The sequence below is a fragment of the Galeopterus variegatus genome, unplaced genomic scaffold (assembly GCF_000696425.1).
Source record: "Galeopterus variegatus unplaced genomic scaffold, G_variegatus-3.0.2 Scaffold5385, whole genome shotgun sequence".
Lineage (NCBI taxonomy): Eukaryota > Metazoa > Chordata > Mammalia > Dermoptera > Cynocephalidae > Galeopterus > Galeopterus variegatus.
Genome location: NW_007731496.1, coordinates 30,217 through 45,136, shown reverse-complemented (window position 1 = coordinate 45,136; position 14,920 = coordinate 30,217). Strand labels below are relative to the sequence as shown.

The 14,920-nt window shown below is 39.4% G+C and overlaps 1 protein-coding gene across 1 annotated transcript; it reads left to right on the top strand.

Moving 5' to 3' along the window:
* Positions 1 to 219: 219 nt before the first annotated feature.
* Positions 220 to 14,689, top strand: LOC103604773 (centromere protein P-like). Its single transcript, XM_008589345.1, has 4 exons — positions 220 to 242; positions 1,905 to 2,086; positions 7,343 to 7,431; positions 14,597 to 14,689. The coding sequence occupies exons 1-4, from the start codon at positions 220 to 222 to the stop codon at positions 14,687 to 14,689; spliced, it is 387 nt and encodes a 128-aa protein (XP_008587567.1).
* Positions 14,690 to 14,920: the final 231 nt, after the last annotated feature.

Sequence of the window (14,920 nt, the reverse complement as noted above, 5' to 3'; positions counted from 1 at the left end):
CAGATGATATAGAGCACAGTTATATTAATATTTTAAATTAGCATTAAAATAAAATTTAAATAATTTTTTTTACAGACTTTATACATCTTGGATCCCTGGTGTGAATAGTATGGACTTAGATTATTACCTATAGATGTATATAAGGTCATAGGGGTGTTGGCTAATGTAGTGGAATTAGAAATAGAAAAGAAAGAATAAGTATGTGAGGGAACAGAAAGGATGTTGGTAGGTCCAGATGTGAGGTGAGTGAAAGAGCCAAGGATAATTTCCAAGATAGGGAGCCTGAACTATCAAGGGGAGATTTTTATCATTAACAAAAGTAGGGAAGTTTGGAGGAAAAGCTGATTCGAGGAAAAAACATTTACTGAGATATCAAGCTAGATCTATCTTGCAGGAAGAAGAGAAATGATTAGATATATGATATATGATTAGAAGTTATTGGCATAGAAAAGCTGAGGTTAATCTTTGAGTATTCCTCTGGAATGAAATAATACATATTTAGGACAGCAGAGGCAAGAGTGTTAGGGTTTTTCACTAAAGTTGGAGATGAGAAACGGAGACAGTGGAGTACCTGAGATATAAAATGAGAATTAGGATAATCATGCCCCAGAGCTCAAGGAAGGAATGTTATAAGATTGCAGAAGTCAGCAGTATAGAATGTAGCAGATAGTTGAAGGGAAATAATGACAAAAAGTAAAATACCATCATCCAATGCAATTTAATTCTTTTTAATTTAATTTAAAAATTAATTTAATTTAATTTAAAATTTAATTCTTTTTTCAAGGAAAATAGAGTTGTATGTTCTCAATGAAAAATGTCTGGTTATAGTGGTGCTTAAATAGATTATGCTATTTCTTATTCTTTTGGAATTTATACCCCTTGTATTCTTAGATTTCCTGAGAAATCTTTTTCTTAGTATAAAATGTGATATTTAGTTGGTTTAGAAATTAAAGTTAGTTAACTTTTGTTTTTTAATTTTGAGACGTCTTTCAAATTAATTTGAGGTGTTCTGTGATATCAGACATTTAGGTTGGAAATTCCTGGGTTAGAAATGACATTTTAATTTTGCAAAGTAATACTATTGAAATTTATTTATTTATTTATTTATTTTCCTTTTTGTCTTTTTTTTTTTTTTACTGACCTGTAACGGGATTGCACCCCTCGGTGTTGCGCCCGCACCGCGCTCAGCCAGTCAGCGGGAACCGGTCTCCACATGGGATCCGAACCCTCGGTGGGAGCGCCGCCGCGCGCCCAAGCGGCGCACTCTCCATTGTGCCACCGGGCCAGCCCAGTTTTCTTTTTTTTTTTTTTACTGACCTGTAACGGGATTGCACCCCTCGGTGTTGCGCCCGCACCGCGCTCAGCCAGTCAGCGGGAACCGGTCTCCACATGGGATCCGAACCCTCGGTGGGAGCGCCGCCGCGCGCCCAAGCGGCGCACTCTCCATTGTGCCACCGGGCCAGCCCAGTTTTCTTTTTTTTTTTTTTACTGACCTGTAACGGGATTGCACCCCTCGGTGTTGCGCCCGCACCGCGCTCAGCCAGTCAGCGGGAACCGGTCTCCACATGGGATCCGAACCCTCGGCGGGAGCGCCGCCGCACTCCCAAGCGGCACACTCTCCAGCGCGCCACCGGACCGGCCCTGAAATTTATTTTAAAGTGTTTCTAATATGTAAAAAAATGGTAGTGTAATTTATTACATTTGCTTTTTGTTGAAATTAGAGATTGCAAAAAAATAAAAAGATTTCTATATTAGTAGCCACGATGGTTTTGAGAAAATTCTTATGTTGTTTCAATGGGAAGAGAGTAAGGAGGACAGAAGAGGAATGGTTTGGGGAAAACTGGGTTATTAGGTGAAACGCTTGTTAGTAATTGGAATAATTATTTCTGATATTTGCTTTGTAGAAAATCATTTCAAGAAATACACCAATCAGATTCTGAAGGATGGGAATCTTCAAAAGATCCAAGAAGTCAGCTTGGACATTTAGAATCAGAACTTTCATTTCTAAGTATGCTCACTGGCATCACTATAAGAAATTACTCCAAGAAGACAGAGAACCTAACCATCACTGAGATGACAGAAAAAAGTAAGAATTATTTTAAATCGAGGAGTGGTGGGCTGGCCCTGTGGAGCATTCGGGAGAGTGCGACGCTGGAGCACAGCGGCATTCCGCCGCGGGTTTGGATCCTATATAGGGATGGCCGGTGCACTCACTGGTTGAGCGCGGTGCGGGCGACACCAAGCCAAGGGTTGCGATCCCCTCACCGGTCAGAAAAAAGACAAAAAATAAATAAATAAATAAATAAAAATAAATCGAGGAGTGGTGTTAAAGCTTATGCATAGGAAATTGGTTATCATAATGGTGAATTAAAATTCTGCAAGGGAACTATTTGAAAGTGTGGTTGGGGTAACCTATTTAATCAGGTGTTTTTTGAATATCACAGTGTGAATAATACTCTTAAAAGCTGCCTGAGGTAAATATTAAAGAACAGATACAGTCTCTGTCATTAAGTACCTTAATCGTCAAGTAGTAGTGATAAACAATTAGTGATTTTAAGAACAACAGTACCATTAATTTATAAATCTGAGGAGTTATCATTGACGTGAAAGCTGCCTCATTCACAGTGCTCTACTCCTATCATGGCCTGTGGCCAACAGAAAAGTTTCAGCAGCCAGACTTTTTCCCAGAAGGAAGGTTTCTGGTTCCAGTGACTTAAGTTTTATTGCCAAAAGTCTGTGATGCTTTAACAGGTAAGGGGAAGCTAATTAAGCTGTTTGACTGGATGTCATAAACTTCGGTTGGACAAGAATAGTATTCCTTAAAGCAGAAATCAATTTTGGAAGTGCTTCCTGACTTTTCTTCTGAAATAACCCTCATAACAGCAGAGAGAGAGAAGGATCTCAGAGGATCTTGGGCAGCTCACTGCTGGGGGATTTAGAATTACAGATAAAAATGGAGAGAGAGAATGTAGGAAACTAAAATTACTTGAAAGGAAGAGATGGAATACATAGTCCAGAGAGAGGATAGGCCAGGTGTAAGAGTTTTACTAGCATAAAAGTCTCAACTTAAAGATTAGGCATAGGGTCGTAAGAAAGCTACTGTGGCCAGAATGGGAGATTTCAGACAGGGTTATCACAGTGAAATACTTTTTTTCTATCTATGTCTAATACAGGTATGTGCTCATTTTAGAAAACTTGGAAAAATATAAAAATTATAAAGAAGAAATATTGTTTTAAAGTCAGAAATCTAAGTAGTTGTGGGAATTTCTTGAAGTGAATTGTGAAGCAGTATCACAAGATTAATGGTGCTAGAAGAGAAATATTTTAAACAGGAAAAGAAAGAAGATTGACGCCAGCAGGCAAATGGAATCTAAATATGAAATGTTCCAATTAGAAGAAGCCATATGACACTTGTTCCTTGTGTCACTGGTTTTCAGATATTTATTTTTCTCTTTTTCACAAGAAAGAAACTCTACATGAGTGTAGAATGGATAATATCATGAAGAGGTGAGATAGCTGATAGGCTTCACAGCTTAAAAATGCTTCAGCCTTGTCGTTGAAGATTATAGTTTCATAAGTCTCATTTTGTTTGTTCTAACACAGAAAAAAGATTTTGTAGTAAAAATAAATCATTGTTCCTAACAGAGCTAAGTAATACAACATTGTTCAAAATGGTATTTGCAGTAGTAATAATGCTTTATTTTAACAGCTTTTTAATCTATTGAGCAAACCGAGAGCAAAACAATTTGACTCAGTGAGTGTGCTTGCTGACCTAATGATGCGATCAGATCTTTAGTTAATTAACAAATGTTTACTGTGTGTGACCGAGTCACTTGGCCAGGTGCTTTTGGAAGCACAAAGAACTATTTGAAGTAATTATTTCATTCAATAAACATTAATTATGCAGATACTGTTCCTATGGTGTGTTAATGCATATATCAGAAGCTAGCTAATGAAATGATCTTTGCTGTCTTCATAATAGTCATGTTTGAAGAATGTATACTTTATTGCAGTTATGCTTTTTTTTTTTCCCTTTTTGTCTCTTTTTTCGTGTCCAGCAACGGACCGCAACCCTCAGTGTCGCGCCCGTACCGGACCAGGACCGGAAACGGGATCGCAACCCTCGGTGCTGCGCCCGCCCCTCGCTCAGCCAGGGAGCGGGAACCGGTCTGTATGTGGGATCCGAACCCTCGGCGGGAGCGCCGCCGTGCTCCCAAGCGGCGCACTGTAGCAGTGCGCCACCGGGCTGGCCCCTGCAGTTATGCTTTTATTGCTCCAAACGTTTTTAGAACTCTTCTGTTGGAATTTCCCTTAGGGCCTATGATGATTCTTTTAAATAGTCTCAATTTCGATTCCTTAAGAATGGGTTTTCAAAATAAATAATTGAGTTTGGAGTCCAGAATTAAGTATAACTGCAAAATAATAAGGGTAGTTTTTCAATTTTTAAGTTTCCTTTAGTCTTTCAGTTATGCCTTTATTGCTCCAAACGTTTTTAGAACTCTTCTGTTGGAATTTCCCTTAGGGCCTATGATGATTCTTTTAAATAGTCTCAATTTCGATTCCTTAAGAATGGGTTTTCAAAATAAATAATTGAGTTTGGAGTCCAGAATTAAGTATAACTGCAAAATAATAAGGGTAGTTTTTCAATTTTTAAGTTTCCTTTAGTCTTTTGACCAGCTCTGAATACATGTAGTTAAAAATAAATGGATGGGTTTGATAATTGATTGCTTTTTTTTTTTTTTTTTCTTTTTGTCTTTTTTCGTGTCTGGCAACGGATCGCAACCCTCAGTGTTGCGCCCGTACCGGACCGGGACCGGCAACGGGACCGCAACCCTCAGTGTTGCGCCCGCACCTCGCTCAGCCAGTGAGCGGGAACCGGTCTGTATGTGGGATCCGAACCCTCGGCGGCGCCGCTCCCAAGCGGTGCACTGTAGCAGTGCGCCACCGGCCGGCCCGATAATTGATTGTTTTGAAGGACTAATCCTCTTCTGGTATATGTGAACTTTGTATTCTGTTAATTAATCCTCTTCTGGTATATGTTAAGAATATACTCTTGCTCTTTATTTAAAAAAAAAAATTAGAGTATTCAAGTTAAAAAGTACTGAACTGAAAATTTATCATGCTGTATGTATTTATATGCAATTTATATATGCATAGTATACTTCTATAAGGAAAAAAGAGAAAGCCTGGACCTCAGACACATCAGAACATCTCTCACAGCCAGAGTTTCATGTCTGCAAAATAAAGTTGTTGAACTAGGTTATTTCCAATATTCCATCTATTTTTTATCACATTTGTGGCACGTTTATTTTTATGGACAAAGCCCACAGTTGCCTAGATTTTCTCCTATGTTATATCTTAGGAGTTTTATAGTTTTGTATTTTTACATTTAGGTCTGTGATCTATTTTGAGTTAATTTTTGTGAAAGGTGTAAAGTCGGTATCTAGATTCATGGTGGGTTGTTTTTGTTGTTGCATGTGGATGTTCAGTTGTTCCAGCACCTTTTGTTGAAAAGACTGTCCTTTCTCCACTGAATTGCCTTTGCTCCTTTGTCAATGATTGGTCGATTATATTTGTGAGTCTATTTCTGCGCTCTCAGTTCTGTTCAATTGATCTATGTGTCTACTATTTCACTGATGCCACACTCTCGATTACTGTAGCTTTATAGTAAGTCTTGAAATAGTGTAGTGTAAATTCTCTTTGTTTTTCTTTAATACTGTGCAGCCAACGTCAGTTTGTCAGTGTCCACAAAGTAACTTGCTGGGATTTTGATTGGATTGTGTTGAATTTATTGATCAAAGTGGGAAGAACTGACCTCTTAATGATATTGAAACTTCCTTAGCAGTTTATTTTTTGAATCCCATATCCAGTCTGTGATCAGGCATTGCATTTAGCTGTCATGTCTCTTTAGTTTTCTTTAATATAGTCAACCTTTCTTTGTTTTTTATGACATTGACATATTTGAAGGCCACTTGTATTATAGATTGTCCTTCAATCTGTTTTTTTCTGATAGTTTCCTCTTAATGAGATTCAACCTATGCAATTTTTGCAGAAAAACTATGAAGTAATGTTTTGTTTTTACCAGTACATCTCTCAGGAGGCAAATGATGTCACTATGTGCTATTCTGTCTTTTTTTCCTAACTACTTACTTAACAGATCTTTAACCAGTTTTCCTATTTTGAGCCCCAAGTTCACACCCATCTGTAGAGGTACTTGGTGCTTCTTATTCAGAGTGCCTTTTTGGTATTCTGCTTTGTAAGTGGGCTTGCTTATGGGCTTTCCCCATTACTGGCTTAGGTTTCAGTTTTCCTGAGTCTGCCAGGTCAGTTCCACCTGTCCATGTGCTATCCTAGTTTATCCATCTGGTTTCCAGATTCCAAAATTTGGTTTCTCTTATCTTTCCTGTTCTCCTTATCCTTGTAGAATTGTGTCCTTCTAAAAACAACTTCATTAGCAAAACTAGATGACTACATAAAGTCAGAATAGTGATTATCTCTTAGGTATAGGGTACAGCCTGGGAAAGGGCATGAGGGAAACTTATGGGGTACTGTAAAATTCAGAATACTGTTTACCTCTTGGTGGTAGGGTACACCCTGGGAAAGGATATGAGGGACCCTTATGTAGTGTGTGCTATTAAATTTCTATATCTTAATCTGGGTGGTGGTTACATGGGTAAACACATGTAAAAAAAAATATTGAGGGCCGGCCCCGTGGCTCACTCGGGAGAGTGTGGTGCTGGAAGCGCCGAGGCTGCGAGTTCAGATCCTATATAGGGATGGCCGGTGTGCTCACTGGCTGAGTGTGGTGCAGACCACACCATGCTGAGGGTTGCAATCCCCTTATTGGTCAAAAAAAAAAAAAAAAAAATTGAGCTATATACTTAAGAATAGGGCATTTTATGCGTTTAAATGTATGTATGTTACAGTTTGAAAAATACCATTTATCACTATCATTTTGGGGAATTTTTGAGAGATAGCAGAGGTAAACACGTGGATTCAATTTACTGTCTTTAACGAGAATTAGATAATGTTGAAAAAATGAAAAACATCTAGCAGCTAACGTGATTCAAACTTGTCTAGGGTTGTACTAGTAAATTTCTATTTTTTTACCTTAACCTTTGGTGTAATTGCTAACTACAAAGTACAAATTGTCATTAACCCTATTTTGCAATGATAATCAATTTGGTACAAATTCTTCCAGATTTTTTCAGTGCAATTACTAACGTATACTTTTACACGTGTACCCACATGTATATGTGGTATACTCATACAAAATTAAATAATAGGTATTGGAAAAAAATTGTTATTTACAAACAACATATTTGGTTTTTTTGATTTACAGGTATAAAGAAAGTTCTACAGAGACACAGATTATCAGGAAATTGCCACATGGTTACATTTCAACTTGAATTTCAGATTCTGGAAATTCAGGTATCTTAAGGAAAATGTTATGATAACAGGGATACTTCTGCTATAAGATAAACAATTCCCAAACCCCAGCCTCCAGCAGTGGCCAAGATGAGGAGTTCATAAACTAGGGCCTCCTTGTAGACATATGTGCAAAATGGCAACATTTAAAAAATTGTAAGTATAAATACCCCATCAACTGCATATGGTAGGGTTTTTGCTGAGCCCTTAGGTGCTTTATTGTAGGGCAGATTGAAAGATGTTCCTGGGCTACTCCCAGTACAAGCCACTGCGGTTGTGAAAACAGTCCTAGATGCCATCAGTGCTTAGCTGATATATTAGCCATCTGTTATCAATTAGTTATCTATTTCTGCTTAACAAATTTCCCCAACATTCAGCATCTTAAAGCAACAAAAAATTTTTATTATCTCACTCATTTTCTGTGGGTCAGGAATTTGGGAGTAGTCATTTGGATATCCTTGCTCAGGGCCTCATGTGGTTGTGGTCATCTGAAGGCAGCTTGGGGCCGGATGTTCCTGCAAGTTATACTGGATTCTTGAGACACAACACAGGGAAGGAAGGTATTTTTGGCTAAGACTTTCACATAAAATCAGGAAGCAGAAGAAATGAAGCAGACAGAATGGTAACAGGCAGGTACATCAGCCAGATTGGGACAGAACAGGGCAAACACTTTCAAAGTCTGCCTCTGAGAAGAATGGGATCCAGGCCTGATTTTGAGTACTGAGGCTGGGCTCATACTTTGATGGCAGGAAAGTTTCAACCAGTGGGTTTTGCCAGCTGCGGTTATAGGGAATGTGTGCAAAGAAGGGGAATGGAACAGGGAAGGACAAGCAGGGTGTCTTGGCCTTAGCTCATCAGATAACTAAAGTAGGTGTAGAGCAGTTACCACAACCAAGTCCTGTGGGCAAGCTGCCTACTTGCATTCAGGGTCATGTGCCAGGATTTCTCATTCTTGTTCTTGTCATCAATGTTGTCAGACACAAAAACAGCCCCAAGTTGTCCCATTTTGTATGAGACAGGAGTCAGTCAGGGATCCCATACCCTGCCTCCTTAAGTGTCAGACGGCCACCCCCTAATTAGTCCCAAGGACTGGATCCAGGTATCTGGGCTTGGAGGATTTGCTTCTCTTTGCAGTCCAAGTCCCCAGTTGCCACCACTGGCCCTGGCAGGCTAAGGATGGGCTGGGGAATGTCTAAGACCCTCATCCAATGATTGAGCTCCAAGCTTGCAGTCACCTCAGAGTGTCACCCTTCAGCACTGCCAAAGGGACCAAGAAAATGCACAATGTGGCATTGCCAAGGCCTGTTGAACAGGATAAAACACATAGCATTTTCATGTGTCAGGGGTATGGGTGGTGAGTGGCCCTAGGGGTGTTACACTGTTCCCAGGTGGGCACCAGGTTTTGGGGCCACACAGGGTTACCAAGGTGATATTCTGCATGACTACAAAGATCATCTGCTAAAGACCACAAAATGTAGCGTGGACCCAAATGGATTGCTGTCATTTGGGCTGGACAGCTGTGCCAGGACCCCAGGTATTTCCTTTGGGTAGCCCAGGAATTCCTGGATTTTGTCCCATTGTAGAAGGTTGCATAGTCTGACCAGCTGCATTTTCTTTCTTTGTCGCTGATGTGATCTTGACCTCGGAGTGGTGACACACTGAATGTTTTCCTGCATGCTGGTATACACCAATGGGGCAGGCCTGCAACCCATGGCAGATTGATGGAGTCATAAGCCTGATGTCCAGTCTGTCTCTGAGAACACCTGCCTTCCAGTATATACATTGTTCAGAAAACCACTCCAGGGCATCCAGTAGCCTTGAGTCTTACAGGCTTTTTCTGCTATAGGTGTTTATCACTCTCATAGTGGCTTCATGGGTTATCTGATGAGAAGCTAGGCTGTGGGCAAAATTAGTCTTGTGCTAGGGAGGCTTGTTCACAAATACAAGTGAAAAGAGCAAGACTGTCCTCTGAAGTTGAGGTGAATGAGTTGCTTAGTGGAGTTGTACTTTCCAGGGTGGGTCGTGCCCAAAAGTTAGTTGGTATGCTCATTAGTGGAGCTGTGGCCTGAGAGATCACACAATGCAATATTTTAAAATCACTTTAAGTTATGTACTTTGCCCACCTTAAGACTCTGATGGAAATCATCAGAGTAGTTTGATGCTGTCCTGAGTCAGATCAAGGATGAGATCACAGACATTTTTGATAAGTTGAAGAATGGCTGCTACCTTACCAGGGTGTTCCCAGTATGAGTTCTCACTGGGCCCCCATTTCCTGCATTGGTTTGGTGTGCTGGGCCTGGGTGGTCACCCCAAGGCAGCACAGACAGGACTGAAGCCAGTAATACGAAGCTGTAACTGCTCTGCCACTTGGGTCCTGCCACCCCTGCTGCAGTGCTTTCTATCAGGCAGTGGCAGAACTGACCCAGACCTCAACAGTATTTTAAGCTAATACTTTGGTCTCCATACCATCAAAACATGACTGAAAATTTTATGACTATTTGGGAAGTTATACTATTAGCTCCAAATGGCTTCCAAATCATGGTGCAATTATCACATTAGCATTTCAGGCATCAGGAAGTGGGATGGGCAAACAAAGGCTCACCTTTTCTTTTGAAGGACACTTTCTGTAAGTTGTGTACCCATCATTTTCACTTACATTCTGTTGGCCAATAAATTAGTGCAAGGGATGCTGGAAATTTAGTCTTCATTATGCATGGCCTTGTGGCCAGTGAAAAACTATGGCAAGAAAGAAATATAAATATTGAGAGACTATTTGCAGTTTCTGTAAATGCTTTAGGGGATGCAGGAAAAAAACCTGAGAGGAACTGTTGATATTCTTTGAAAGACAAAACATAGTAATTGCTGAATCTCTAAAGAGACATGAATTGTCATCATTCACAGTTAATAGTATGTAGGTAGTTTGGGACTGCTTGGTTTTACTAACAAGCTGCAGAAAGAGCGTGCTCTCTCTTGCTGTGTTAAGAACACTCAACTTTCTCTCTGAGCCTTTTTTTTTTTCTGGTCCTTTTTGAGACCGGCCACACGGCGCTCAGCCAGTGAGTGCTGTGAGCACTGTGAGTGCACCGGTCATCCCTATATAGGATCCGAACCCACGGCGTGAGCGCTGCTGTGCTCCCAGCCCCGCACTCTCCCGAGTGCGCCACGGGCTCGGCCCTCTCTGAGCCTTTTTTTTTTTTTTTTGTCTTTTGTCTTTTTCCGTGTCCGGCAACGGATCGCAACCCTCAGTGTTGCCCCCGTACCAGACCGGGGACCAGCAACGGGATTGCAACCCTTGGTGTTGCCCCCGTGCCTCGCTCAGCCAGTGAGCGGGAACTGGTCTGTATGTGGGATCCGAACCCTCGGGCGGGAGCGCCGCAGCGCTTCCCAAGCGGCACACTTATCCAGTGCGCCACCGGGCCGGCCCAGAGCCTTTTTGATTTTATGATTCTTCTTGAAGACCAGAGTAGTAAGCAAGATATTGGAAGTAATCAGAAAACTCTGGGATCAGCAGGGTTTTAGGAATCAGTTGTGTGGGAGGTGCCAAGAGTTTCTTCCTAACAGGAAAGGAACAAAGGACTATATTATTATGTTGCTTAGAATTGTGATGTAATGGTCAAGGGTTTGGGTCACTGAACCAGCTAGCAACCCCCTAAAAAAAAAGTTGTAAATTTTTATTATTTAATGGTAAATTCCAGCATATTCTGGGCCTACTTGTGTAAGTATACTTTTAGAAATACTTGCATATCTCTAATAGAATTGCTAGGTCCAAGGAAATGTACGTATAAATTCTAGTTGATAGTGCCAAATTGCCTTCTAAAACATTTACCATTTTACATATTGAGCACATTTTTACTTTTGAGACTGATAGAACAAAAACAAAGGTGATGACATATCAGTCTTCTATGTTCTAAAACATTTTTAGAAAACAAAGTTTTCACTAGAAAGATGTTATCTACTAAAAAATTTAAAAGGAATCTAAATAAAACTCATTTTACTGAATATTGTAATAAAATAATGTTAATATAATGTTTAAGGCAAAAGTGACCTAAAATCATATTAATAGAATCTTAGAACTAAAAGTGACTTTATAGGTTATCTAGGTCAACCGTTTTATTTAAAGAGAAATCTACCTAGGGAGTTTGAATGATTACCCATGTTGCCACAGATGTTGTCAAAGGTGTTTGGAACATAGAATTCTGTTCCCCAGATTTACAGTCTGGTTTGTAAATGCTATTTGTGAGGAGTTGCAAAAACATCACAGTTAGCATGTATCAGCCTCTTAGTCCATGCAGCATAAAAAAGATCATGTTTGTAGAAGTTTGTGGGGAAAGTGGCAGATAAGTATGTTTGCATAACTTCTGTCCTGTAACCCATTGAAATTTACAAAATGATTCCAAAATAGGGACATTTTTTTTTTTTTTNCTTCCCAAGCGGCGCACTATAGCAGTGCGCCACCGGGCCGGCCCTAGGGACATTTTTTAATGAAAGAAAATGCAGTCCCCTTATCACAGACTCCAAAGAAAATCTCCCTGATATTATGACATTTGAACCAAAACACTGAAATCTGATATGGTGCTTCATGAGAGGTATATAAATTTTGCAGAGTTAATGGGGCCTTATTCCTAAAGATCTCTACCCACAATCCTTAAATTGTAGAGGAAAATGAGAACTGTGGGCTTAAATTAAAAGAACCATGGTACAGGGCTTGCCCGGTGGCGCACTCGGTAGAGTGCGGCGCTCCCACCGAGGGTTCGGATCCCATATAGAGACCGGTCCGCTCACTGGTTGAGCGTGGTGCGGGCGCGACACCGTGGGTTGCGATCCCGTTGCTGGTCGCAGTATGGGCGCGACACCGAGGGTTGCGATCCCGTTACCAGTCACGAAAAAAAAGACAAAAAAAGGAAGTTCGGATCCCATATAGAGACCGGTCCGCTCACTGGTTGAGCGTGGTGCGGGCGCAACACCGTGGGTTGCGATCCCGTTGCTGGTCGCAGTATGGGCGCGACACCAAGGGTTGCGATCCCGTTACCAGTCACGAAAAAAAAGACAAAAAAAGGAAAAAAAAAAAAGAAAAAAGAACCATGGTACAAAGGAATGTGCTGCTGAGATTGCTTTGAGGTCAGGTTGTTTAAAAGGTCTCTTCCCTTGTTTACCAACTAGGGAGATTGACCTGGTTAGCAGTACCACAAGCAGGAGATAGATAGGAAAACAGTTTCTTGAAGTTAGCTTTCCAGTGGCTGAACAGAACCCACAACCCACCGGGAAAAAAAAAAGAGAGAGGACTTTGTGTTTACAGAGTGACCTACTTATCCTAATGGATGAAAGGCCAAAATCTAACATATCCACATGTACTAGAACAAGAGATAAGATGTGCTTCTGAGATTTTTGTTTTCCTTTTTCTTTCTTCCCACTCTTTTTTTGGTAATAGCTCTGAGACATGCTTCACATACCATATACTTCATCCTTTTAAAGTGTACAGTTTGGTAGTTTTTAATATATTCACAGAGTTGTGCAACCATCACCACAATCAATTTTAGGACGTTTTAATCACCTCTAAAAGAAACCCCATATTCTTTAACTATCACCCTTCAATTCCCCCTCCTTTTGCTCAGTCCTAAACAACCACTGATCTGTTTTCTTTTTATGGATTTCTGTATTTTGGACATTTCATGTAAATGAAATGATATAACATGTGGCCTTTTATATCTGGCTTGTTTCAAAGTTCATCCATGTTGTAGCATGTATCAGTACTTAATTTTTTTGGCTGAATAATATTCCCTTATGTGGGTATACCACATTTATTTATCCATTCCATCAGTTGATGGAAGTGGTTATTTTTACATTTTGGCTATTATGACTAATGCTGCTATAGAATTTATGAACAAGTTTTTAAGTGGACATATGTTTTCATTTTTCTTGGGTATATAACTAGGAGTGTAATTACTGGGTCAAATGAAACTACTAGATGATAACTAATGATGTTGAGTTTCATTTTATGTGCTTACTGGCCTTTTGTATATCATCTTTGGTGAAATGTCTATTCTCTGGGTCCTTTGCCCAGTTTTTAATTAGGTTGTCTGCTTTTTTTATTGGGTTTTAAGAGTGACTCTGGAATTTATGTTTTGATTAGATATGGTGGTAAATGCCCACAGACAGCCTAGTTAAACTGCATCTGCTCCTAACAATTTCTACTGTACCCTCAAGCAGAAGAAAAACTAAACAAAGATTATAAAACATCAATAGCTATTTCACCAGCAGCTCAGGATAAGAGAAAACAAGTCAGATAGCAAATATGAAGAAATTTTACTAGAGTAAAAGGGAAAACCTGAATTTGCAAATCAAAACAGCAGATTATTTAACAATCCCCATTATTGACTGTAGAGTTGTTTCTGTTTTTTTGTGATAAGTAGCAGTGTTATGAATGTCTTTATTCATAAATCTTTTTCTTCATATATTACTTTAGGATAGGTTCTTAGAAGTCAAATTGCTGGGATAGAGAATATGAGTATTTTTATTTATGCACTGTCAAAATGATTTCCAAAAGGTTTATACCAATTTATACTCCCCCTACCATGTTCGAACGTATTTACCAGCATTAACATTTTAAAATCTTTGCTCATTTAATAAGTAAAAATGTCATCTCTTTTACATTTATTTCATTACTAGTGGGATTGAACATTCTTTACTTGTAAACTGTTTTTCACCTCTGAAGTTTTAGTTCACGTCCTTTGTCTTTTTCTTTTTAGTTTTCATTGCCTCTGTCTGTTTGTGGTAAATATTTTTCTCAGTTTATTGCTTCTCTTTTATTATAAGAGGCATTTTTTACTTAGGTATTTTGAGTTTTTAATATAATATTTGCCAATTTTTTTCATATTGTTTGCTTAGAAAGTTTTTTCTCATTAATCAGTTAGATGTTTATATTTCCTCCTAGTGTTTTTTGGTTTTGGTTTCAGTGTTTAAGTTATTCATTTGGAGTTCATTTTTGTTTTTGGTATGGAGTAAGGATCTGATTTCATTCTCTTAACAACCAATATTTTCAGTATTATTTCTTGATTACCCTTTCTCATTTTTTCGTGGCATTTCATTTAGCATATTTTAAAAGTATTTTTGTCTTTTTATTTTAAGGTTTACTGTGCTCTGATACGTAAATTTTTTATCTTTATTTTAGAATAAGGAGAGTTTATCTTCTGTTATTACTGACCTCAACATAGTAATGGAACCTACAGAATATTCAGAATTAAGTGAATTTGTGTCAAGGTAAGCTATTTTACAAATTTGTATTTTTTTTTTTTTAAAGTTGACTAGTAAGGGGATCTTAACCCTTGACTTGGTGTTGTCAGCACCACGCTCACCCAGTGAGCTAACCAGCCATCCCTATATGGGATCTGAACCCGTGGCCCTGATGCTATCAGCACCGCATTCTCCCGAGTGAGCCACAGGCCGGCCCTACAAATTTGTATTTTAAGGGACTATTGTTACTGTAAAGTTTTAA

Bases quoted from the DNA above. Each gene is read 5' to 3' on its own strand.
- LOC103604773 (XM_008589345.1), top strand. From the start codon at position 220: ATGTTGGTAGGTCCAGATGTGAG. The intron at 243-1,904 runs GTGAGTGAAAGA...TTTGCTTTGTAG, and splicing joins TTGGTAGGTCCAGATGTGAG to AAAATCATTTCAAGAAATAC. The intron at 7,432-14,596 runs GTATCTTAAGGA...TCTTTATTTTAG, and splicing joins TTCAGATTCTGGAAATTCAG to AATAAGGAGAGTTTATCTTC.